The 26,738-nt window shown below is 39.9% G+C and overlaps 1 protein-coding gene across 2 annotated transcripts; it reads left to right on the plus strand.

Annotated features, from left to right (window-relative positions):
* The first annotated feature begins 559 nt into the window (after positions 1-559).
* LOC102776151 (actin nucleation-promoting factor WASL-like) lies at positions 560-26,738 on the plus strand. 2 transcript variants are annotated; one of them, XM_087843354.1, is made up of 11 exons: positions 561-1,044; positions 8,153-8,287; positions 10,477-10,563; positions 10,827-10,923; positions 11,855-11,878; positions 16,332-16,533; positions 18,179-18,221; positions 21,172-21,325; positions 23,473-24,080; positions 25,179-25,287; positions 25,663-26,738. In XM_087843354.1, exons 1-11 carry the CDS (start codon positions 940-942, stop codon positions 25,722-25,724), a joined length of 1,626 nt encoding a protein of 541 aa, XP_087699480.1. In that variant the 5' UTR covers positions 561-939; the 3' UTR covers positions 25,725-26,738. The 2 variants fall into 2 exon arrangements, with proteins under 2 accessions (XP_006782344.1, XP_087699480.1); XM_006782281.3 differs by lacking the exon at positions 11,855-11,878 and having other exon boundaries at positions 560-1,044.

The following is a 26,738-nucleotide window of genomic DNA, read 5'->3' on the forward strand; positions in this document are numbered from 1 at the left end:
AGAATTGAGACTTTTATTTTGGTCTCCCAAAATCTATTTCTCAATGTCTGCAGTGCTTATGGTGGTTAGAAAGTTCCTGGTTAAGAAAGCAGTAAATCAAGTCTATTTTACTATGTTTAAACACAGGTTTACACATAGTAGGCTACATACTGCACACACTATAATATGTACAAGATAAAGTAGAATATGTATAATATAAAAATACATTTTATATCTGGATTAGCACAAGAATATAATGTTATTTTACAATCCAGTCGGTTTAATTTCAGGCAAATAATAATGATAAAGCTAATAGTTTCCTTACAGAGAATTTTCTTCATACTTCCACGCTCTACATCTACTGGCATCCCCCTGCCCCCCACCCTTCTCCCTCTGCAGAGCTGCATTTCTGCTGCCGCATGGGATGCACCGTTTTTGTTTTCAGCGACATTTTATTCTTACCACGGAAAAAATATATATAATTCAACAGTTTTACAGTGTTTAATGTGTCACATCTTTCGGCTTTTCTGCCCATGTTATCTGTATTATAGCGGATATGGGCAGATTTTGTTGAAAGCAACACCCCTCTGCTGTATCCTTAAAGTGGTTTGCTCCCTCCTGCTGCCATGTTGGATGTACGCATTACTGCTGCAGTCGCTGGAGTTTCCGAATGAAAGTTGAGCGTTTATCTGTCTACGTACACTTAACGAGTCACTGGTTTCACATTCAACACCAAACTGAGAATACAAGGGTTTTTCCTAAGCAGGAGCAAGACTGGAAAAGAGATCGCAACCACATCCTCCTCCGCCCTCCTGCTCGGAGTCGAACTGAGCGGAGATGATCCGGTTGCAGGCCACAGCAACCGGAGCCCGCATGGATTTTCTGTAAATACAGCCGTTTGTAGTGCCCGTTCCAGGGATAACTGCATTGTTTCGGGGTCGACTACAAGATTCTGGTGCCATGAACAGCCACCCGCCGCCCCGCAGGGCGGTTAACGTCGGCTCCCTGCTCCTTACCCCGCAGGAGAACGAGTGCCTGTTCTGCTACTTAGGCAGGAAATGCGCCGTAAGTTCCTGCGTTTGTTTACCACCTGCAACTTAAAAGTAGGTGCAGGTGTATTCACTTCACATTGTATGGGAAATGCATGTGCTTCTCAGTCCAGCTAGAATAGCCAAAAATTAGATGAATATTGAGTAACTCAACTATTCATAAATAAAACATAAAGATAAATATGGTCAGGGGGGGAATGGCCAGCGATAAATAGAACTTTTAATACAATACTTAATACTTTAGTTGGGCAATTCCTGATAACCTTAATGAGTCAATACTTTAGATGCTAAGCCAATACCTGGAAGAAAAAACATTTAGGCATGCAGGTGTGCATGCATATCAAGGGGGGGAATCGATAGAATCAATGCAAGTAAATGGACTTTTAGCTCATTGTTTTGGTTTCCGAGACTGTGTTTTTACAGTTTTCTTTCTTAGTGTCAGCATTGTTTATGCTCGCTCCTGGTAAATAAGCACAGGTACAAAGCTGAGCTTGGCTTTCTTTAAAGATGAACACAGCGAATTTGTGCTTTTATGTCCTTATCAGCTGGATGCAAATGATAGCCACAATAACAAAATAACAACACAGAGTTCTTCTCGCAGGTGATAAAAGCAGCTTCTTAAATTTGTTGTTAAATTTATTTAAATTGAAGCTCCAATAATTACTGTTATTCTGCTACTAAAGGCAAAACCATTAAGAAGCACTTGACTCACTAGTACAACTCTCAAACACGCACTTTAAAGCATATAAGAGTAAACAGTGTCACACTCATTTAGAAAATCTTAATTTAGCCTGAAAAAGAGTTTGTTGCTCTATAAAAATAAAAAAAAAGCCCTTTATAACGCTGGGACATCTTACTATCCATCAGTGATTGAAGAACAAAAGGACAACCCAGGGTTTCTTTTTAGCGCTGTAGTCAGGATAAGAGTCGGAACACTGAACCAAGCATTCCTGTAATGTTAAACTGTCTATATTCTTCACAAATAAAATTTTAACCATTGGAGAAAACACTCAGAGAGCACAAGGGATAGCTCTTGTGTTTTCTAAAACTTTTTTTTTAATTACAGCACGCTGACGTCAGCCTTTTTTCTTTTTTTTTAATTACAATATGATGATGTCTCCCCAGCAACATTATGATATCATAGGGTAATAGGTGATATTTAGTCAGACTCTTTCTCTCCAGTTGATTTTTCTCTCTGGTTTCTTTCTTTGAAAATAAGTAGATTGACAGTCTGTCAGCATTACCTGTACATGGTGTTAATGTGCTGTGTTCAAGGCTGGGCTGTTCAACAATAATTAAAAAAGCAGAGAAGCCTGTTGGGTTATGTACAACAGGCCTTTAAGGTGGCTGGAATTAAACAATTACTTGACCGAACTGTCTTAGCTTAGGCCGATGTCCAACCTTTATTTTATCTCAGAATTTCTTGAAAAAGTAGATATAAAACAGATAACTGATCATCTACAGAGGAGAGGTTTAATTTAAAATTTCCAGTCAGGTTTCAAAATTCATCTCACTACACTAACAGGATTAGTGAAGGTTACTTATGGTCTTCTTGTGGACTCATCTCTGTTCTTGTCCTGCTAGACCTCGTTCGATACCATTGAACATATTGTATTATTACAGAGATTAGAACATGCTGTGAGTATTACTGTGCTGCATTGGTTTGAATCATAATTATCTGACAGAGTCCAATTTGTTCATGTAATTGGAGCGTCTTCTTCACACACAGGTTAATTATTGAGTTCCATAGGGTTCTGTGCTAGAACCACTTTTATGTACATTGTACAGGCTTCCTTTCGGCAGTACCATTTGAAGGCATAGCATAGATTTTCATTCATTTAGTTAAACTGCAGGACTGTCTTAAAGACATTAAGACCTGTGTCGATCTGTAGGACCAGCACCCCTCCGTCAAATTAATCCTAATCTCTGATCCCATGGATCTTACCCAGTAGGCAGTACAGAGCTTATGTGGAGCTGATGGGTGAGGGGACTTGCCCAATTCTAACTGCCTCAAAAGCTCTCCGGGTGTCTACCCTGCCTCCTGTCATGCAAAAAAACGGAAGTCTGAGTACCCTTGCAGGCCTGGCATCCAGTAGCCACACCTGTTAATGGCAGCTCCCCTCCAGATAGGTTCTCTTGGAAAATCATTGGTTTCATTTAGTGACTTGGGAAAACTAAGTCCCAGGGGTCTGTTACTTTTGTAAGGCTGAAGTGGCCTCTAAGAGCTATTTATATTAAAGCAGATTAATACTCGGGTTTTTACCTGTACTGTTTAACAAAGGCCTAAAAAGGTAATGTCTATAATGTAGACTTTTGTGATGCAGGATATTTTATTAAAGTAATTTAGAATCAGTAAAACAAAAGCAGAATAAAATAATACTAATAAAAACAAAATCAAATCACTTGAATTATACCTATCTAATTAACCTACTCTGAGATAATGCTGACCTTGTTCTGATCTTTGTGAGGAAAAAGGTTAAGAGAATAAGTGCGCCTTGGCCATCCTTATCTCTTGTGTGTAGGTAGGGATGCCACAAACGATTATTTTGATAGTCGACTAGTCACCGATTATTTTTGCGATTAGTCGACTAATCAGATCATGCATCCATTGGACGTACAGCTTATTGCACCAGCATGCATCTGCTCTTATATAACTATTATTAGCTTACAGATTTAAGTGTTTAAGGTATGTGCTAACTAAAAATAAAGACAAGATGATAGTTCCTTAAATTTTAATGAAATTTGCAGATTGTTTCGGTGAAGTTTAATAAACTCCTTGCTATCTAAAATATAACGGGACACCGGAGTATATTCTCGAGCATCTCACACTTCTGATAATCAGTTGTCTGCTTGACGTTTATTCAGCTGTGTAAAAACTATAACTTTAATCTCAGCCTAACCGATTTACTCAAGAACAAATAAAATACTACAAAAAAGCCAAACAATAACATTTTAAGTTATCTAAGTGACTTATATATGTTTAACCTGAGTAGTAAAAGACGGCGGTGGGTTTGAAAACGATTTGCCGGGAGGCCGGTGTTCTCACGGGCTCTAGTGAGCCTTGCCCCCGGCTAGCTATCGAGCTGGTGGGTAACAGACGTCTCCGAAAACGTCGGAGCGCTTTTGTAAACATGTGGTGTCTTGATAAACTGAGCAGATATTTGAGGTTTACACAGCTACATTCTCGCCTGAAAATATGTTCAATGTTTATTTTCTGACCCAGAAAGAATAATAAGAGTAATTTTAAAACTAACTAGCTGCCGCCATTGTTGTAAACTGAGCTGGGCCGCGCTATGAATTCTGGGACACAGCTTCTTCTTCTTCGGGGTTTAACGGCAGCTGGCATCCTTGTACATGCAGTGCTGCCATGTTCTGTTTCAGTCCGTTATTACACTCTTAAATCCTACTACTAATTCCTGCGTCTTTTGTGATCTTACAAAGCTTCAAACGACGCGTCGACTATTAAATCAGTCGTCGACGATTTTGATAGTCGACGTAATCATGATTAGTCGACTAATCATGGCAGCCCTATGTGTAGGTATAACCCAATAGAAGCGAAGCATAATCCACTAGGAAATAATGGAAATCCAAATCCTTTTGAATTTATTCTCCAACATGATAAAATGAGCAGATAAAAGGCCTAAAATACAGATAAAGATGATTTACTATTAGCAAAAACACATAAAGGTTAACTCTGTTATCCATCTAGAGCAGCAGCCTAAGCAGAGAGGCCCAGACCTCCCTCTGTCCGGCCACCTCCTCTAGCTTTTCCGGGGGAACACCAATACGTTCCCAGGCCAGTCGAGAGATATAAACTCTCCAGCATGTCGTGGGTCTGCCCCGGAGCCTCCTCCCGGTGGGACATGCCCCTCATCCAGGACTCACCCAGGAGGCATCCTTGTCAGATGCCCAAATCACCTTAACTTGCTCCTTTCAGTGTGGAGGATCAGCGGCTCTATTCTGAGCCTGTCCCCGATGGCCGAACTTCTGACCCTATCTTTAAAGGAGAGACCAGCCACCCTTCAGAGGAAGCTCATTTCTGCTGCTTGTATCCACGATCTCGTTCTTTCGGTCACTACTCACAGCTCGTGACCATAGGTGAGGATAGGGACATAGATCGACAAGTAAATTGAGAGCTTTGCTTTTACACTCAGCTCTCTATTCACCACAACAGGCCGGTACAGCATCCCCATCATTGCAGCTACAGCACCAATCCATCTGTTGATCTTCCTCTCCCTTCTCCCTTCACTCGTGAACAAGACCCTGAGATATTTAAACTTTTCCACTTGGGACATCAATTCGTCTCTGACCCACAGTGGGTACTCCACCCTTTTCCATGAATCGCTACCTTATCATGCTGGAGGGGTTTGTGTTTGTGTCCCAGGGATCCCAGGGGCTATGTTCTCAGGAGGCTTTTGCCTACTGTACGGTCTCCCATGGCAAATTGGTCCTGGGTGAAGGACCAGACATAGCGATAACAATCAAAGGAACAGTTCACCCTGACTGGGATAGGGTTACTGGGGCCCTACCGTTGAGCTGGGCCCGTAGAGGGTGCCAAAGGGCGAGTGTCTGGTGGCCAGGCCTCAGTCCATGGGGCCTGTCTGGACACAATCTGAAAAAGGGACATGGGCCTATCCTTCTGTAGGCCCACCACCCACAGGACGTGCTGTAGGGGTCTGGTGCAGTGTGTGTCGGGCGGTGGCCAGGAGCGGAGGCCCTGGCGGACTGATCCCCTGCTACCAAGACTAACAGTCTGTATCATTTTAAACATAAAAGGTTGAATGTTTAGACCTTTTTCCCTCTCTCAGATGTGATTAGAGGTAAGCCGAGGTGACTTCAAGCTCTCTCTGGCCCACTTATCTTGCCAACTGGATGATCATTTTCCCACTTCTAAGTTCAGATAAAACTGAGGTTATTGTCCTTAAATAGCAAAATAAATATTACAAACATGGCATCTAACCAGATACTCACTCTGGATGCCATTACCTTGGCTGCTAGTAACACTGAGTAACACTGTGCAAATTAAACAAAAATATGTGGAACTGCTTTCTTGCATCTGTGTAATATCTCTAAACATCCTATCTCAGAGTGATGCTGAAAAACTAGTTGATGCATTTTATACTTCTAGGCTGGGCTATCGAAATTCATTATTATCAGAATGTCCCCCCCAAAAAAACTCTGAAAAGCCTTCATTTGATCCAAAATGCTTCAGCAAGAATACTGACAGAGATTAGAAAAGAGAGCATATTTCTCCCAAACTGGCTTCTCCTCACTGGCTTCCTGTTAAGTCCAGAATCTAATTAAAATCCTTCTTATCGCATAAAAGGTCTTAAATAATCAGGCCCCATTTTATCTTAAAAGATCTCATAGTACCATAACACCATAAGCGAGCTCTTTGCTCTTGGACTGCAGGCTGAACTTGTGGTTCCTAGGAAATTGCTAGCAGAATGGGAGCCAGAGCCTTGAGCTATCAAGCCCCTCTTCTGCTTCCAATTTGGATCACAACAATAGATAAACCTTCCTTTTTGATAAAGCAAGTAGGACTGGACCTGAATCCTTCCTTAGTTTTGTTGGAATAGGCCTAGTCTACTGGGGACTTCCCATGATGCACAGAGTATTTCTTATTCACTCACCTTTTTTCACTTGCTGTGTTTAGACGCCAGGCATTCAATCATGAGTTATTAATAATCTCTGGTTCTTTTTTGCGCTCTTTTTTTTTTTCTTCCCTTCAACCCCAACTGGCTGCAGCAGATGGCCGCCCCTCCCTGAACCTGGTTCTGCCAGAGATTTCTTCTTGCTAAAAGGGAGTTTTACCTTCCCACTGTTGCCAAGTGCTTGCTTGTGGGGGCCATCTGAGTATTGTAGTTTTTTCTGTATTATTATAGGGTGTTTGCCTTGCAATATAAAGTGCCTTGAGGTGACTGTAATTTGGTACTATATAAATAAAACTTGAATTGCATTGAAAACTGTTACATAATACTAACTGCTCAAATCAGTTACGTCTTCAGTGATTAATGCATGTACACATTTTTAGCACTAACTCATGGTAGTAGGCACTATCAGGAGTTTAACAGGAAGCAGTCAGGCTGCTAATGATATAAAAATGACTGAGATATTGATTTTTGTGTTCATCGTTAACAGATGCTAAGATCTTAGCTCGCAGAGGCTGCAGTGTCACCACTGTCTGTGTTCATTGCTGCATTCTTCTCCTCTGTAAGAATTTAGATGCTTTTAATTTAAGGTTTTAAGGAACAAATTTTGACCCTTTCTGGGGGATGCTGATTGGTGATTTCCTGCTGAAAAGTGTTTGCACCTGTTCCTCTGACCTACACCTATAAATTACAGAGGGAAAGGACGCAGTGACATTTCCTCATAACTTCCTCAGCAGCCGGAGTTACTTCCACTGCAGAGGAATCATGGCAGTGCATCAAACACTGTGCAACCTCTGCAGAAACCACAAACTGGAGCTGTTTGAAACCTGTGCAGTGCTGACTACTGCAGCTGGACTCCTCTTGTTGTTGTTAAAACACTGTGGAAAAGTGTAAGACAATGAGGCGGTGTCAGTACTTTTAAGTTTTACCCCCCTGAAGTTGGGAATCGGTGTATAAAAAGAGTTACAAGTCCTTCACTTTTCACCTAATGTAAATGTAAAGTCAGCAATTTAACATCAGAGTTCTTTTGTTTGTGACTACATCAATACAGCTGAGTCACAACCCACGAATCAGTGTAGGGCCTTTGATATCCTGCCATCAAATCAGACTTGGATATATTCATTTGATTCTGCACATTTGTGACTCCCTGTTAAGGTAGAATGCATTTGACATATATAATCTGATTTCCAAAGGTCTCAGTGTTTGCCTGATAACCAACTCTATTTCTCCTCCCAGCTGTAATTGTGGCTGTTTGAAGGTTTTGCATAGTGTATGTTTCCTCCTCCATTTGTCACACATGGAGTTTACAGGTATATACTAAAGAACATTGTGTGTCTGTAAAATCTTAAAGAAAAAATGGAGGGAGATGAAGTGGTTACATTTTCAGCAACTTAACCTTCTTTTCTGTAGTTGTCTTTGTTCTTTCTGTAAATCTCACAGGTGATGATATTAACCATCATATCTGTGCTTCAGACTCTGTGTTCAGCAGTGGTCCAGGTGTATGGTGCTGAGAGGAGCTGTAACTGGGTGAAGAGGTGCTGTGGAGTGGCCTGCCTTGTCAAGGACAACCCTCAGAGATCCTACTTCATCAGAGTCTTTGACATCAAGGTGAGTGACACCAAACGGAAACAATCCAAAAGCTTTAAACAACGCAGAATAGTTGAAAGATGCATCTTAAATGATTATTTTTACATTTTTGGAAGTTTTTTTTTCTTCTTTTTTCCCTGTTTGCTTTCTGGCAGAAGAAAAACTGAAATATGAAACTGCTGCCAGTTAGCTTAGCAGTGGTTACAGCACTGGAAACAGGCAATCTGTGCATTTAATAGAATCTGCCTCTAATGTTCACAAACAGTCATATCTTGTTTGTAAAAGAAATAAGAACACGGATTTAAAGGGGGTTACTTAGATTCCCAAAAAGTTGATTCTGTTCATCTGGACGTAGCGTTTTCAGTGGGAGAAACGTTTCCTCACTCATCCAGGTGACTTCTTCAGTCTCAGCTGACTGCAGGTTTTCCCAACCTTATAAACAGTACATTTGCACAATAACTGAAACTAGCACCACTGGCAAACAATGGGCTGTGAGGTCAGTTTCTTGATCATTAATATGCAAATTGTCATGACCACTGATCAACAACAACAAAAACAGCAATAACACTGTTTGCCACTGGTGCTAGTTTCAGTTATTGTGCAAATGTACTGTTTATAAGGTTGGGAAAACCTGCAGTCAGCTGAGACTGAAGAAGTCACCTGGATGAGTGAGGAAACGTTTCTCCCACTGAAAACGCTACGTCCAGATGAACAGAATCAACTTTTTGGCATTTCCTCTCCTGGATGATTGAGCATGCATCAAGACATTATTTTTTTATATTATTTTAATATTGCTTGAAACAAAATTGTTTTGTTTTTTTTCTCAGTGCTTCTGTGGAGGGTTGTGGCCAGACTTTTCACATTTACTCTGTGTGTTCACTGACTTAATTAGAACAGCACTTTAAGTATGATGTACATTCAGTTGTACGTCTCAAATGGATCAAAATGAATTATCAGATGTGTGGTTGCTGCCTGAGGCGGATACAGGCTCTCAAAGTAATATCAGTGTGGACTTAAGCTGTATATATCCATGTATATATTTATTTTCTCTTTCTTATGGGAAAAAAACTGCTCACTTATCAGAATCAAGGAATGCTGAATTATGACAAGAAGAACAGTCATGATTATTTTGGTCAGCTTTTATTTCAGAAGTATAAGATTTCATTAAGCTAACAAACAATCTGTTGATTGAACTAGACGTGACAGGAGAGAGGAGGGTCTGACTGTGGAGTGCCCTGTTACGATCCCTGTTACATTCATGTTTAGCCATGAATGTAACAGGGATAATCTGCCTTTCTGAAACACTGTATGACCAGTCAGTACTATTCAGTACGACCCAAAATAAGTGACTGATAAATTCATTATCTTTACTCATTAACTCAGCGGAAAGTATTTTTCAGAGTGTATTTGCAGAATAGCTATTTTGTTTCACTTTTCAGATCTGTAAACTGTGTTTATTTTTTATACTGTTTGTGGACCAGACGAGTAGGTATTGATCACCGAGGGTGGTCTGTGGGTGCAGGTGACGGCAGACTTGCATCTCAGGTGACCTGTATTATAACTATAGGGAGTGCGAGGGCAGGGCCAATAATAAACCCAGCACCTGCAGAAAAGGCACCTTGAAGCAATTGTTGTTGTGATTTGACACCATATAAATAAAATTCATTTGAAAAACCTTTTTGTAACTTTTACTTCCTCTAGTCAGTGCTCGTTGACCAAAAGTACTCTTCCGTCATCTTGGCTGGAGCTGAAGTAAACATACTGATATGAAAAAAGGCATTGTGTTTAATTTATTACACAACATAAAATAAAAATAAAAGTTATAAGTAATTGTTTTATCACATTTAAATTGTTTGATTGTGTTCAAAGCCAATTTTTTAATTGAATTTATAGTTAACGGCCCAGCCCTACTTATAGATAGAAAATGCATGCTGCAAATATTTGACAGTTTCATGTTGGTTGTTTTGTTGGTGATTTTTTTTTTTTTTCATTTAACTAAGTGGAGGTGAGCTCCTTATGGAGGTGTGTTCAAGGATACCAAAAATGCATCATTGTCTTCCAGAGGAAGACATTTAATTTCTTGAACAAGCAGCCAGCTCCTAAATCTCTCTTTGGGTTGTTGGGAGTATGAATTTAAATTGTAGAGGATTAGAAGTCAGATTTTTTTTTCTTTCTTTCAATTTCATTTTTCTGTAATTTTTTTTCTGTAGGAAGGGAAAATGATGTTCGAACAGGAACTCTACCACAACTTCTTCATCAGCAACTCCAGACCCTACTTCATTACATTTGCAGGAGATGTAAGTGTTTAATGTTTTCTTTTGACTACTTCAAGACTTGAATGTCTACAGCAGATGATTAGTCTTCCTGTTTTTAGAGTCTATTCTCACCAAGAATTTTATCAGCATAAAATAAGGCTGTGTGGTTCTTTCATATTTCCAAATATCAGTTGTCAGGCTTGTCTTTATCCACCTACAGTGTATTACGATTTAATGTTGCACAGTTTTTCTGTTCTTCAGAGAAAGCTGTTAGAATCACATTTCACCCTTTCTCTTTCTTTCAGACATGTCAGATTGGTTTGAACTTCGCCAGCGAAGAAGAAGCCAAACGATTCAGAGCCACCATTGATGACTTGCTCAACCGACGACAGCGGAAAATAGGTGAACTTTAATGTTTCAGTTTGTCTTTGTGTTCTTCCTCAATCGGTTTAACCTTTCACAACTTTTATTGGAGATCACACCTTATCGTTTGCTCACTCAGCCTGAATGCAGCTCCAAAGTCACTGCCTTAAAGGCAGGTTTGGAGCTGACTTAGAGTTTGGCACACTGTTAGAGAAGGGAGGGGAGGTAGTTAAAAGTGCAGGATTGTTTAGTGGTGAAAGTAAAAATGAAAATCTACTTTGAGCTGTGAATAGCACTGACTCTCCGGACACTAGCAGTGGAAGGCTTGTAGAGGACTGATCCTAACCAAAAGTATTTCTCGGAAAAAAAATATCACCTCTCATATCAGTCATCAAGCTGTGGTTTCCACTGACAGGTTTGGTTTGGGACTGTGTTTTTGTTTGTGTCTGTGGGGTTTTGTTCCCCTATTTTTATTTTTTCTTTCACTTCGCTGCTGTGTGCTCCATCTCTTCCTCTCTGCTGCTGTAAAGCTGTCAGTCTTTCTCAGTAGAGTAAATGTCTCTGCTGTGAGGCTCCTCTGACTTCCCTTCAGCTCCTTCCAGCATGTTGGCCTTTTGAAGTGCACCTCTGAAACTGTGATGATGACTGAGGGTTCAAAGGCTCACGGGGCTGGCACAGCTGGCAGGACACTGTATGGCAAACATAGTTGAGCTTTCAAATCTTTTGCTTCTCTTCTTTTTCTGCTCAGGCCAAGAATAACCTGACTGCTCTATTAAAATGCTTTTTCATATGTGAAGCGGCATTTCTGCACCTTAGGGCTTTAACAGAACTAATTGAACCTAAAAAGCACTTTTCTGACTCTTTTTTTCTCACTAAAACCTCTTAATAAGTTCCGCTTCATACTTTCTAAAGATTGCTGACTTGTGATTACTTTTCTGAAACTATAATTCTGTTAATTTTTCTTTTGCAGAGAAAAGAGGCGACCCTAAAAATGGTATGTTAAACTCTTAATAAGTTTTGCTTACGTAGGCTCTTAACTTTAGTTAATTTTGTAAAAAGTATTTTTCTCATTCAGGCTTTAAAAAATTCAATAACAAGTACATAGAAATGAATAAAATGAGGATGTCATCCATCCTCTGAAGTAAAAGAAACAAAGAAATACAGCAAGATGCAACATGTGGAGAAATGGCAAAGTAAACGTTTCAGTTATCCAAGGATTCAATAGAGGATAGAAATATGCTAAAACTGTAGCATACGAAGCACTGAATAACCAAGAATATAGGCACTCACTCATTTCCAATATTAGCAGGTTACTATTCTAAATAAATTAATTTAGGGCTGGGCGATATGGCCTAAAATCCATATCGTGATATAATTTGAAGTATGTGCGGTAACGATATATATCACGATATATTCTTTTCTTCTGTATAACTTATTTTCCACACTATAAGGCGCACCTAAAATCCTTTAATTTTCTCAAAAATCGAGAGTGTGTCTTATGTATGAATTCTGGTTGTGCTTACTGACCTCGAAACGATTTGGGCGTGCAGAAATCTGTTAAAAAATGTTTTTAGGGACAAATGCAATCGCATAGCAGGATGCTATACACGGGCCAAACATCAGTCAGGAGAACAACTGAGATTATTCATCCACAATACGAGGTTAGTTATTAATATACTGCAACAACATGGGAATAGAGAAGCTGCGAGAGAATTCAACATTAATGAATCAATGTTACGGAAGTGGAGGAAGCGCAGTTTTTGGCTTTCCCCATATTTCAAAAGTGCTTCATCTCTTTGCTATGACTGTCGCCCGGCATAATTTGCAGATTATACTGGTTTTAGCCGCTGCGATGCTTTCGACCAAAACAGGCGCAGCTTAACGACATCATCAACATGCGCTATCGACAACAAATGCACCCGATTGCTACTATTGACCTTCTATTTTTTGTTTTGTTCTTTGTGTATGTATTTTGAAAATTACTGAGTAAATTAGCAGTTGGAATATCTGTTTGAACTTGCTTGTGTGGGTTTTGATGGTTACAGTGGAGAGACCATTAAATGAAAGCTGCTAAACACATGAACTTCAGACAGTTTTGATGGCGATTGGTAAGGAATCCATTGACTTTGTACTAGGATATAGAATAAGAACCAGCTGATGTCCAGTTCAGCTAGTTATTTCTAGAACAGTTCAGAGCTGCAGTGGCTGTAGCTCAGGTGGTAGAGCAGGTCACATACTAACTGGGAGGGTTGGTGGTTGCATGCCAGATATCCTCGGGCAAGATATTATCATCCATCGGAGTCTGAATGCGTTTGAATGTTAGATAGCAAGAGCATAGAAAAAAGTGCTTGTGCAATGGGTGTAAATTTGTGAATGGGTGAGTGAGGCAAGTTGTGTAAAGCACTTTAAGTGCTCAAAGTAGAAAAGCGCCATATAAGAACCAGTCCATTTCCCATTATCCAGTGTTTAAGAGCAGTGTTGATCAAACTGGCAAACACTGGTCTTGTAGAAGGACCTCCTTGTATGACCGCAGAGGCGAGACAGTGATGACAACAGCGTTCGTCCTACAGAACACGTGTGTGTGTGTATGTGTTTGAGAAATGCCAGTAGACTGCAGTGTGCTGTTGTGACGTTTCCTAACACATTGGCATCATTGTTTCACAGTCTGGCTCTCACACTGACAGAGTGAAGCAGGTTAAATCTGGTTTATGGAGAAGCCTTTCTGTGCTGTATGTAGACCACACGCTTTCTGTTGTTCTCTTTAAACCCTCTAGTGTGGGTTTTAATACTTAATACTTCATACAAAAGCCTTTGTTGGTGATAACATCTTCAAGTATGGAGAAACTAGTCATATGTATTGCTCAGATCTGATTTTGGCCCCGTTCTTCCCCACAAACAGTCCTGAAGGTTCTGTGGGCCCCGTCTATAAACTCTGAGCTTTAGTGCTTTCCAATGATTTTCAACTGGATTTAGGTCAGATGATTGGCTGGGCCGTTCTAGCAACTTGAATTTCTTTCTTTATGTGTGTTTGGAATCATTGTCTTGCTGAGACATCCACACTCATTTCATCTTCATCATTCTGGTAGATGGCAGCAGGTTTTTATCAAGAATGTCTCTGTACATTTTCCATTCATCCTTCCTTCAGTTACATGAAGCATGCCAGTGTCATATGCTGAAAATCAGCCCCACACCATGATGTTCCCACCTCCAAACGTCACTGTTGGGATTGTGTTTTTGCAGTGCCTTTGACCTTTGACCTTGTCTAAATGTTGTTCTGCGCTTCAACATGCTTTTTCTTCAGCTGTGGAGCCTTGCATGGTGAGCGTGCATACAGGCCACAGTGGTTGAGTGCATTACTGATTGTTTTGTGTGTATTGTACCTGCTAATGCTAGGACTTCTTATTAATAATTATGTATTACATCAGTTTAAAATATTTATTAAACTTCATTAATGTTTTGTGAATTTTTTTCCAAAATAGAAATTAGCACGTTTTTCATTTTTTGTTCATCTAAATTAGGTTGGATATTGGTTAAAGATGGCTGCTTTTGAGTCCTTGCTTTAATTTAGAAGCTGTAAAATGTGGTTATCAGTGTGGATGGATATTTGATGTTAGTTTTTAGAATTTTATAAATGATTAATCCTTTGTATTTTCTTTTCAGTCAGTACTATTAAAGTACTTATTTTGATATCAAAGCAAAAGTGCCTCAACAGCTCTGTTTGAAAGCAGGGAAACAAGCACTTCCCCCATCCCACCCTAGTCCTTAGGCTGCTGATGAGGTAGACCTGTTGGTCTAGTTGTAGAAGTCCAGAATTCTTGGGGAGTGTGGTGGGGGTGCAACCAGGGATTCAGACATGGATTACTAGTGGATTAGTGGCTGTGTCAGATGTTACTTCAGTTTGTGGAGATTACATGGAATTTCCACACTGTATGGCTTGCACCAACAGGAGAAGAAATGGAACAACATGGACAGTTCATTGTGCACATTAAAAAATAATATGTCATGAATGCTCAGTGCAGACGGATGAAACCACACAGTTTGTAGCAGCCTTCTGTCATATCTGTACATGGGATTATAGCAAGGCATGTTGATGACACTGTGAGAGAGTCAAAAAGGGTCGCTTGCTTGGATTATTTTCCTAGAGTTAAGAGCAAACCAGCATTGCATGGAATTCGTTTCAGTTCCCTCAGACAGGCGTTAAGCCTTTAAAATATATATATATTTGTGTAAATAAATAAAGGGCGGGTGGTCTTTATCCTTCAACCTCAGGTCCTCTACCAGAGGTCTGGGATCTTGAGGGTCCTGCGCAGCATCTTTGCTGTTCCAAGGACTGCACTCTTCTGGACAGAGATCTCAAATGTTGTTCCTGGGATCTGCTGGAGTCACTCGCCCAGCTTGGGAGTCACTGCACGTAGTGCTCCGATTACCAATGGGACCTATGAGTTCTTCTCTGAGCCCTTGGTACTTCTGTTCCTTCTTCCTAATGTTGCTTTCATTCGGTATCACTACAGCCGTATTCCTCTGCTTGTCCACCACTACTATGTCCGGTTGGTCAGCCACCACTATTTTGTCCATCTGTATCTGGAATTCTCACAGGATCTTAGCTTGGCCATCCTCCACCACCATGGGGGGGGGGGGGGGGGGGGGGGGGGGGCTCCCATTTTGACCTTGTGGCTTCCAGGCCATACTCAGCACAGATGTTTCTGTATGCTATGTCGGCCACTTGGTTATGGCGTTCCATGTATGCCCTGTCTGCTAGCATCTTGCACCCTGCTGTTATGTGCTGGATTGTCTCAGGGGCATCTGTGCACAGCCTGCACCCAGTTTCTATGGATCTTGTACTTGGAGCTTGTTCCTGTGCTGCCATGATTAGTGCTGCAGCTGTCAAGAGGTGCTGTGCTAGCTTTAAATCTCTCACAATGGATGTCCCTTTATGTTTTTGCACTGTCCTAATACTGAACTCATGATGTCAAGATGCATAGAAATATGTACACACAAACTCTTTTACTCACACATAAACACATTTCATTGCAATGTTGACCCTGTGCTAACTTGCATATGACAAATAAAAACTAAAACAGTGACAATACAACACTACCAATGTTCTGATGAGTTGGCGATATTCATCTGTATCATCAGCATATATCATCAGTACTTATCACACTCACTCTGTATTTTGTCTCTAGTTCTCTGAGGTCATCCTCCCAATGACCTCTCTCACTCACAGTCATACTCTCTCTCTCACTATCTCACTCACACTCACACTCACACACACACACACACACACACACACACACACACACACACACACACACACACACACACACACACAGATACTTTTTGGCTGAATGTGTGACAATAAAAATTTGAGTTGTTAAAAATCATAAAAAAAAATTATAGTGGTTGTTTCTTTTTCAACTCTTTCTGCTAACTTCCTCCATGCACAGGCCCAACTCTGCATGTGGCCACAGTAGACATAAAGAACCCGGAGATCAACAATGTCCGATTCCACAACTCCCACAGCCATCAACAGTCATATCACATCAACAACATGCTGAGCCACAGCGGCCTGAGCCGGAAGGACAAGAAAACCAAAGGCAAGAAGAAGAAGCTGACGAAGGCTGATATCGGCACGCCGAGCAACTTCCAGTGAGTCCGAGTCACACCACACAGTGTACTGAGTGCTCCAGTGCTGAGCAAATAGGACTTTTTTTTAATTTATTGAACCAAATCAAATGTCTAAAATAATGAACATATTTTATCATTTAGTTAAACTTTTTCATCTGTCGATGGAGAAAATTAATATTTATTATTGCACAATTAAATTTTGACAGTTTAGTAACTGCAGTTCTTCCATATGGGCAAGCTGCTCTTGTGGCCATTCTGCTCTCTTAAGGCCTCCTGTCTTGTGGCCAAACAGATTTCAACTGCAGTATCCTAGATTTAACCTGGCAACAGTAGTCCTAGTTCTGCTGTGGAGATCTGCTGTGAGTGGGAGAGCAGAACACGGACCACCAGCTGCAGTTGGTGCGGTTGAAAATTGTCTACGAGATGTAGCTGATTATTTCTCTGTTGTTTACTGTCACAAGGGTAGGGGTTAAAACGTGGTCCCTTTAGCACATGTGCATATATATCCTCACATATGCACACATACCACGCTGTGAAACCCACAAATATGACCTAATTCAGACCTCCAGCTCATAGTTGATCTCCAGAGTAAGGCTGTTCGATATAACGATATATATCGGATGACGATATAAAAACGTCTATCGTTTCTTTTTACGCTACGTTTGTTTCGTGGTGTCGCAAAATAAACAGTTTACGGCGATATTTTTTTCATGGTTTTGATGGTCACTGTAGTGGCTATATTAATTTCTTAAAGTTCTCTCTTTCTCTTATATTTAATATAACCACACTACGGACGGACAAGCGCCTGTTTTTATGCGTTGTTGTTAGTAACAACGACGGTAAAACCACCGCGTGTCTGCTTGTTTATTTTCCACATAAACCTTTCAGAATAAAGCTCAAGATCCTGTTGAGACCTTTCAAAATAAACTGAATGACGTGAAAGGGTATGCAGAGTGTTTATGGATGAGAAGCAAAAAAGAGCCGTCAGGTGCTAGAAAATAAACCTTAGACTCAAACGTTAGAACAGGCTTTACACGCCGTGTAATAAATACTCACAAAGAAAACGGCGGCTGTTACAACTTGTGTCTAAAAATTTATCGTTTCATCCATCGGTTAAAACACTCGACTCCAGCTACATGACGCACAGCTGGAAACACTTCATGCAAGTTGAGCTGCCCGAGATTCACAGAATTTACAGAAAATGTTAAATTTTTGTGAATTACATTTACATTTCAGGTTACAGGTTACATTTCACTGCGTGTTATACTTGTATAAATATGCATGTGACGAATAAAGAATCTTGAATCTTGAATCAAGCTTGCTGATTGGAAAACACAAGATTAGAAAGGCTGGTGTTAGCTGGTAGGCAGAGACTGAACAGCAGAAAAGCAAAAGTCTGCTTTACACACCCTAAAACTTAAAATAAACAATGACAAATGATAAAGTTTTTGGACTGTGGTGTCTGTACAGTCTGATCTAGCAATGATAGGCTCCTTTGTGGCAACAGTGAACATGTTGCATTAACGTCTGAGAGCCTTCAATGGCCACATTATCAGAGTGCAGTGTGTGCATTCACTATGTATCATGTGCACATGCTAAACAGCTGATGTTCTTCTGTGTACTTACGTGTGTTTGCATGATCTCACTACACATCTGTCTTCTTCAGGCACATTGGTCATGTGGGCTGGGATCCAAACACAGGTTTTGATGTGAGTACCCCCTTTATATACACACACAAGCAAACACAGACACAGAAGCACAGTAGTGACTTGTGTGGTGGCTGCTTGATGAAATTGCACAAATTTGGCTCTTGTTGCTTCCTGCTCTGCATCTGAGAAACTGCACAGAAGGAATTTGCAGATTTTCTGTCAGCTCAGGAAAAAAATCTGTAGGTTACATCTTTGTAACGCTGACTCTGTGGGCAATAATGTAGCTGTGACGCTGTCTTCCACTTTCCTTGTACTGGCAACATTTACTGTGTGTTACTGGATCATTTATGATACAATACTATATGGCTTGCAATTAATTAAAACATACTTGTTTAAAGCTTTATGAGTCTACTTTACAGACCCAAAATGTATAAGGATGATGGATTCAGACTTGATTAGGCCCAGATCAGTCATGTCCCTGCAAGTCCCATTCGGATACATTTTGGATCCATTCACAGTTACTTATTGTCCCGACAAGATCAGGATACATTATTAGAAATGGCTCAACCTTCCAAAATTATACAGAAATATCTAAAATGTAGTTGACCAACATGTAGATCGCTCTCTAAAGGCTTCTAGCATTGTTTTTAGTTAAATTTAGTTTTTTAGCTTAATGTAAAACTGTTACTGTTAGCAACAGTAACACAGTTAAACACCTCTCCTGTTGCTGTAAGAGAGCCATCATGTGTCAGTGAAGTCTAATAATAGACAAAATTATACAAAGTTCCACTGAGCAACATTAAAGTATATTTTTTTTGTAAATCACATTAAGCATTTTTATCCAAAATTATTAACAAGTTAAGACTGTTTCTGTTGTTTTCACATTCAGTTGTTATCAGAAGCTTGCATACACTCAACATGGGCGTGAATGTTTTGGTAATTTGGGGCTTTTAATGGTCTCTTTGAAGTGTTTTTCCAAGTTGGAATTAATGTACAGCATATAACTTTAATGATTTAAAAAAAGATGCAGATGTTGGAGTTTATTTTGGGTTTTCTCTAATCCAGACCTGTGTCAGTTATCTTCTCTCCAGCTGATCATATCATATGAGTTACAGAAATCACATTTTGTCTAAAGATTTCTGAAGAAATAGACCAATTTTCCATTAGGTAGTGTTAAAAATGGCTCACAGCCGTTATACTGCACATCAGGCTGTGCACAGGAAATGAATCGTACTCACAAAAAACTCAGTTGCTGCTAAAACATCTATTTTAGTAGCAGCCTTTAAACAAAACCTGTAAGGTTAGTATCATCTTTAAAGCTTCAATAAATGTTTCTAATGCACAGAAGCATAGGAAAAATAAAATACCTGATTGGATACCAGGAATCAGGGTACAGCCAGTGTGCATTTCCTGCTGCTCACCACAAGGTGTCACACGGCACTTTGAGCGTCAGTCTGAGCTCCTGCACTGTGGACAAATTAAACACTCATCAGACCTAGAACATGAGGAAGTCTATTATTAGTTTTAAAAAAACAATCTAACATTAACAGGGAGCTGTTTAGCTTTTAAAATCAGTTTTATTCAGTTATTTATTGTAGGGTCTTCGCTTTAAAATATAAAGCACTTTGAGGCCACTGCTGGTGTGATTCAGCTCTATATAAATAAGACTAAATTGAAACTGAATTGAAGATCTTCAGTAGGAGTAAATATTTCCATAGACAGTGACAGTAAGTAACATACCAGGTTAAAGCCTTAGCCCGGATACATCTTTGTCTGCAGGCAACTGCAGACTCGAACAGCAAACTTACCTGTTCTTCCATATTTACTTCAGTCCTTTGTTTTGTTTTTTTGTTTGTTTGTTTTTGTCTGCACAGCATAAAAAAAATCCAACTGTAAAAGTATCGACAAAAAGATGTGAATTAAACTGCAAGCATTATGACATTCACAAAACAAGCATCGTGTTTACTTTTCTGGACCAGCGTCAGTCATCTTCAGTGAAGACAGTGAAATCTGTCACATACATCCACACAGAAACCAAAGAACACACTTTACAGCCCAGCAGAGTTTATATTTGAAATGTCATGTAGTATCACCTGTTATTTCTCCACTACATTGTATGAAAAAGATGACACCTGTGGCAGTCACCTAGTGTTTTGGTGTTCAGGGTATTTATTTTTAGTTCATATCATTTTATATCTCACAAACAAATTAATACGTCCACTCCAACTGTGTGGAAGCTTTAGGTAGTTATATTTAGGGCAATATCCCACAGTGACAGCTACAAATAAGCTAAAAAGATGTGATCCTTTTGTAGATTTCAAATAAAATGAAAGGTAAGCTGATGTAGTAAATATTCTTTTATTGGATTAGAAAATTGTACACTATAGTTTTTTTTAGATTTTAAATATATTGGAGCATTAAACAGGCGGATGTGTTTTTGGGTTTAAGGGTCCAACAGGACAGAGATGATACAGAAACATGACATCCTTATAAAGTTCACACTTTAAGTTTATGAATATGCAACTTTTCACAGTTCTCATTCTCTAGTTACTTGCTGGATGAAAACATAATTTTGACTTATAAACACATGGACATACTTCATATAGAGAGGAAAAAGGGGGAAATAGGACATAAACTCCTGCACAAATGCTGGGCTTTATAGCAATGATGACAGGCTCAGGTTGTGTGATATGAGCAGGACAAAAACACCACAGAAGGGGAAGAATGACAAAGTTCATTCTGATTGATAAGACTTTCATTTACCTTGTATCTGGGTTTAGATGTCATTGATATACAGACATATCTACTGTCTCTTTCTGCTGCCATCAGACATTAAAAAGCATTAGATGAAGTCACTTTTACCAACGACCATATTAACGGCCACCCAAGTATTTTTGTTTTTCTGTGGCTAAAGTCATATTTGAGTTGCTGGCCTGGTTTTTGCACCATAAGGTCCTTCATAAGGTCCTCCCCAGCGTAAAGCATATTTTAAAATATACTTTGTCAACAGCTGAATAACCTGGACCCTGAACTGAAGAACCTGTTCGACATGTGCGGCATCTCTGAGGCTCAGCTGAAGGACAGAGAAACGTCCAAGGTCATCTACGACTTCATCGAGAAGAAGGGAGGGGTGGAGGCAGTCAAGAACGAGCTGAGAAGACAGGGTGAGCGCGCACACACACACACACACACACACACACACACACCTGTGAACTGAACTGATAATTACAAATTGTTGAACAGCATAAAAAAGAGTTTTAAATTCCCATTTTTTTGTCTTTCACAGAGAAATAGAAATTGTTGAACTAGAAATAGAAATGTCTTTGTTCAAAAATGTACTGTGAACACAGAAATGATACAGTATATTAATTAAATTTTTTAATTAGAATAAAATGCTTATTTTTTTATTGTGTTGTTTACCGCTTCCAAAACATTTCATCGTTTTGGGGATATTCCATCATAAAAAAATAATAATAACTGAATAAATGCCAGATTTAAGTGAAATGCTTCATAAAAATCCAGTTGATTCTCACTGGTCAGTGTATGAAGTCAGAGATCTGATATTTTTGAACTTTTATAAATTCACATGTTGCAGTTCTTCTCACGGTTTTATCTTGAGCTGCCACCTGCTTCCGTCTCCTTTTTTCCCATCTCACAGCAAATATGAGCAGATCAAGTGCTTTTTTGAGTCTGAATTGTTATTTTCTGAAACATACTCAGATTCTTCTGTCCTGACTGTTTTAATCACGTTACCATGGACTAGTTAGAAAAGAGGAAAGAGGTGTTTCAATTTAGGACAGTGCCAGCGTATGTGTTGGTGTAAATTGAACCCCTCTTTAATTACCTGTTATATTCTAATAATGCGAGTCATTCCCTCATTTATCCTTAATATTTTATAAGAATTTTATTTTTTTTAGTGTTGCAGACTTATACTGGTTAGGTTATAAAATGACTTGTTTGAGAGAGTAGCCTGTAGTATGAAGTTAGTTTAGCATGCACATGATATATTTTACTCATGTGGCTTCAAATATTTCAGGTATCTACAGTCACATGAAGGTGGTTTGAATTTAGTAAGACAATCTGTGGTTACCTAATCTAGTTAACTTAGGAAAAGTTGGTGTAATCAGCATTATACCACTGAGAAACATCGACAGGGTTAAGACTCTAAGCTCTCAAGTATCATTTTACTTGGTGCATTTCAGGGAAAGATAAAGACTTCAGACAGTCTCTAAAGTTTCCAGGGATTTAGAGGTTTTTAGGTTCTTCCTAAAAAAAAAAATTCCAGTGAGCTGACTGGTCAATAGATGGTGATTTCTTACAAGTTTATCTCTTGTGTCAAACACAACCTGCTCTGCAGCAGACTGGGCCTGCAGCATAAGTAATTGTTGCAGTGTGGTAAGAACTGACCCACCTTAGACCCTTAGGCTATGTTCAGACTGCAGGTCTTAATGCTCAATTCCGATTTTTTTTTATCAAATCCGATTTTTTTTGTCTGGTTGTTCACACTACAAATAAAATGTGACAGCAAACGCGCTCCAGTGTGAACCCTCAAAGCGGCCCGCATGCGCAAAAGAAGACGTCACACACAACGCGCCGTTTAGACCCAGACCAAACAGTATTGTTTGACTGATGGCTGTTAATATAAAGACTTGTTTCGAACTTTACGTTTCCCAATTTTACTTTAAGTTACAAAGTTATTTTGTTATTTACATATGGCCTAATAATTATCCTTATTGCTGTTTTAGAGGAGCGGTGCTTCAAAGGATAGTTGCAGATTTCTGTCAGAATCTGCAGATTATACAGTACAAATAAAATGTTCACGTTTCTCCAACGTTGTCTTCCCAACAGTTTCACTAACATCTACACCGGATGGCCAGGAAGCGTTCGCGATGTCTTCTCCGGAGCTGATAATTGGCGTCTGTCTTGTGTCAGTGACGTAAAAGACGGATTTAATGCGACTTGACCATTCAAAAGGCAGTCGCTTTCTAAAACATCGGATATGTATTGGATTCAGTACCACATACGAAAGTGACCCAGATCGCATTTGAAAATATCGGATTTGTGCTGTTCACACTGTCATACCATGATTGGATATGGGTCGCATAGGGTCAAAAAAGTCGGATTTTATGCGCTTTCGCCTGCAGTGTGAACATAGCCTTAGTTACTTTGGGGCTTAGTTACTTTGGGGCTTAGTTACTTTTCTGAGCTCCAGATCCAGATGTTTCCCCAGATCACAGTGCTGCAGCACAGTGGAGCAAAACTGCACAAGAGTTAAACGTAGGATGTTTCTTGTTGTGTTCTACTTCTACAGCACCCCCTCCACCACCTTCTCGAGGCGGCCCTCCGCCTCCTCCCCCGCCGCCCCACAGCTTGGCTCCACCCCCACCCCCACCTCCACCTTCCAGAGGAGGCCGAGGAGCCCCTCCTCCCCCTCCTCCATCCAGGGCCCCGGCCTTAGCCCCGCCTCCACCACCTCCCTCCAGACCGGGAACTCTGGGTGCCCCACCTCCCCCACCTCCTCCCACCAGGGGAAGTCACCAGCCGCCTCCTCCATCCCACCACCACCACCAGTCTCCCCCTCCTCCTCCCCTTCCTTTACATGCCTCTGTTACTCCCCAACCTCCACCCCCTCCACCTCTCCCAGTGGCACAGCATTCTGTGGTGAGCAGCACTCCTGCACTGCCACCTCCCCCTCCTCCTCCCCCACCTGGCCCACCTCCTCCTCCAGAGCCAGAAAGCGTAGGTGGGGGTGGAGACTCGCCTCATTCACCAAGTCCAAGTGGGAAGTCGGTGCTGTTGGAGCAGATTAGAGGAGGAACCCAGCTGAAGAAGGTGGAGCAAAACAACAGAGTGCCAACTTCCAGTACTGGACGAGATGCCCTGCTGGACCAGATCCGACAAGGAATCCAGCTCAAGACTGTGAGTCAGTCCCTTTGATCACTGTGATCACTACAATAATACATAATAAATACTTTTTATTTGCACATATGAAGACAGTCTTTTTTTGTTTTGCTTTTTTGTGTTGTTTTGTTTTGTTCTGGGTTTTTTTTTTGTGAAAACCCACATTGTAGTTCCAGGTAGATTCTTCATAAGCTACTTGGAAATTTTACTACTTATTAGCCAGCTAACAACAGTCTCAGATAAGCCCACCAAAACTACCAGTAGAATGTTTTGTTTTTGTTTTTGTTGTTTGCTGCTTAAATCAGCCTGTCCACTGTCTACTCCAAAACTAAGCTTTTCCTATATTCAGCCCTTTTTAGACAAATCTTTTATGCCAGTGTAAACGTATCTATGCATTTCATACAGTCACTCAGTCTGCCTTTAAGTCAGACTTAAAAATTAATGAAATCAAGATCCTTTGTGGAAAAAGATGTATTCAGAGATCTGATGTTTCCCCATTTGTTTTATCTACTTCATAATCAAAATCTATTTTGTAAAACTGAGCCTAGGTCTTATGTTATAATTAAATTATGAGGTTTTCTACAGTGTATATAAAGTACTGCAGTGTGGGCATACCATTCAACTAATTTAGCATGACTTTTAATTTGTAAAATGAGAGTTTGTTATGTTTTGGGTTGTTTGTCATTTAACGCAAAGTTCATAAATATCTTTTGCAAATGTAGAGCCTTTGTGAAGACTATTCAGAAAACAAGAGGACATGTAGTGAATGGACATGGGTATTTCAGCAAAAATACTACTTGATGTTCCACTTTTCATCCCGAGTTTTTCCACCTCACCCCCAAAAGCTTCTGCTACTACTGGCAAAAGGTGGCAGTGAAGAAAACTACTAGACTACCAACCATGAGAAAAGATGCATTTTAAGACAATACATTTTTAATCTACCTTTTCATATGAGCAGTTTTCCATTATAAATGTCTAGATGCCATAAGATTCATTTAAAGTTAAAACGTTCATCTTAAAAGAAGAACAAACTCTGAACCACAACTTTCCTCTGGATTGTGTTACAATGCTACAATGTTGCAATTCTTTTTATGTATTCTGTTTGTCTGTTCCCAGGTGTCGGATCATCCAGAGTCCGGCCCTCCGACACCAGCTCCAACCACAGGCATTGTTGGTGCTCTCATGGAAGTGATGCAGAAGAGGAGCAAAGCCATCCATTCCTCAGGTAGCAGCCTGAAAATGTTCCTTTTTCTGTCAGTCGATTTTCTCCATGGACCTTTCAACCTGTTGTTCATTGTTTATTCTTTAAGTTTTTCTTCTGTTGTTGAAATCAGAAAAATTACTTTCAGTTTAGTTTTCTCATCAAACATGTAATCAAGTACTTAGCACTCCCCCACCTCTTACCACTGTAAAAAAAAAAAAAGTAAGTGTGTGTGTGTGTGTGTGTGTGTGTGTGTGTGTGTGTGTGTGTGTGTGTGTGTGTGTGTGTGTGTGTTCATCTGTAAAGTCTGTTCACTCGTTTATTTCCTGTTTAGATTTTGATTGACTGAGCCAATATGAAAACTCTCCGCCTTCTTCATCTTAATGTTTCTTTTCTCAGATGAAGATGATGATGATGACGAAGATGAGGATTTTGAGGACGACGATGAGTGGGATGACTAATCAGCACACACACACACACACACACACACGCACACATACAGTTTCTCCTAAAAAGCTAGTATCTGACTGACTAAAAATGTAAATGTTGTATGAACTTGCTGTATATTTATTTTTGCCTTATTTCCTCTCTTTTTTTAAAAAAAAAAAGATTATTATAAATAATCTGTGCAATACCTGATCCGTTAAACCTGATCCGTTAAATCTGGTCCGTTTGCCACACATCCTCACAACTCCACATGTCATTTCCCTCATGTCATTAGAAGCACTTAAATCCAGCATCAGCACAATGTGGAGACGGCACCAGCTACATTTCACTTTCGCTAGTAGGTGAATAGAGAACACTCAACTTTGAGGAGTCTGAATCTGTGTGTGCTCCTTGAGAAATATTTGTGTGCGTTTTCATGTCTTCATTCCTTGTTTAAGAAAATTAAAAGGGAGACCAAATGGGCATGATCATCTTTGTGTTTGATAGCAGTTGGTTTAGTATTAGAGAACACTATTAGTTTCTTTTCATACTTTCAAGTTCCCTGCGAAATTTTGGTTGCTTCTTCTTTTTTTTCCCTTTCCTTTGATTCATCTGTTGCACCATGTCTTCGACTTCCATGATAGTTTTTGTTTTATGTTTTTGTTTTTTGTTTTTTGTATTTTGTATTTTTTGGGGGCGGGTCAGGATATCAAGCAGGACAATGGGGTCCTTTAAAAGACTGAAAGTTGTTACTTCAGTCATGACTGGTAAGTTAGGTTTTTGTTTGTTTTTTTCATTGGATCTAGTTCTTTTTTTGCCATTCTTGTGACATTCCCTGCAGCATGTGGGTTTGCACTGCCTGTGATCCTGCATCTGTAAACATTGTAGGAAAATTACTTGTTTTAATTTTTTTTTATTGCCCTCCGGTGAGGCTTAATGCTGCATTTAGAAGCTACTGACGTCGACCAAGTGAAAAAGGAGCGAGACAGGCAGTGGTGGTGCACAGTCAATAAGAATACTAAATTGTATACCTAAATAAATGTTATTTA

Source organism: Neolamprologus brichardi, chromosome 7, assembly GCF_056152115.1.
Source record: "Neolamprologus brichardi isolate AB-2024 chromosome 7, ASM5615211v1, whole genome shotgun sequence".
Classification (NCBI taxonomy): Eukaryota; Metazoa; Chordata; class Actinopteri; order Cichliformes; family Cichlidae; genus Neolamprologus; species Neolamprologus brichardi.

Coding starts and splice junctions, on each gene's coding strand:
- LOC102776151 (XM_087843354.1), top strand. CDS start 940: ATGAACAGCCACCCGCCGCCCCGCAGGGCGGTTAACGTCGGCTCCCTG. Junction 1,045..8,152: donor ACTTAGGCAGGAAATGCGCC/GTAAGTTCCTGC, acceptor TCTGTGCTTCAG/ACTCTGTGTTCAGCAGTGGT. Junction 16,534..18,178: donor GGCACGCCGAGCAACTTCCA/GTGAGTCCGAGT, acceptor TGTCTTCTTCAG/GCACATTGGTCATGTGGGCT.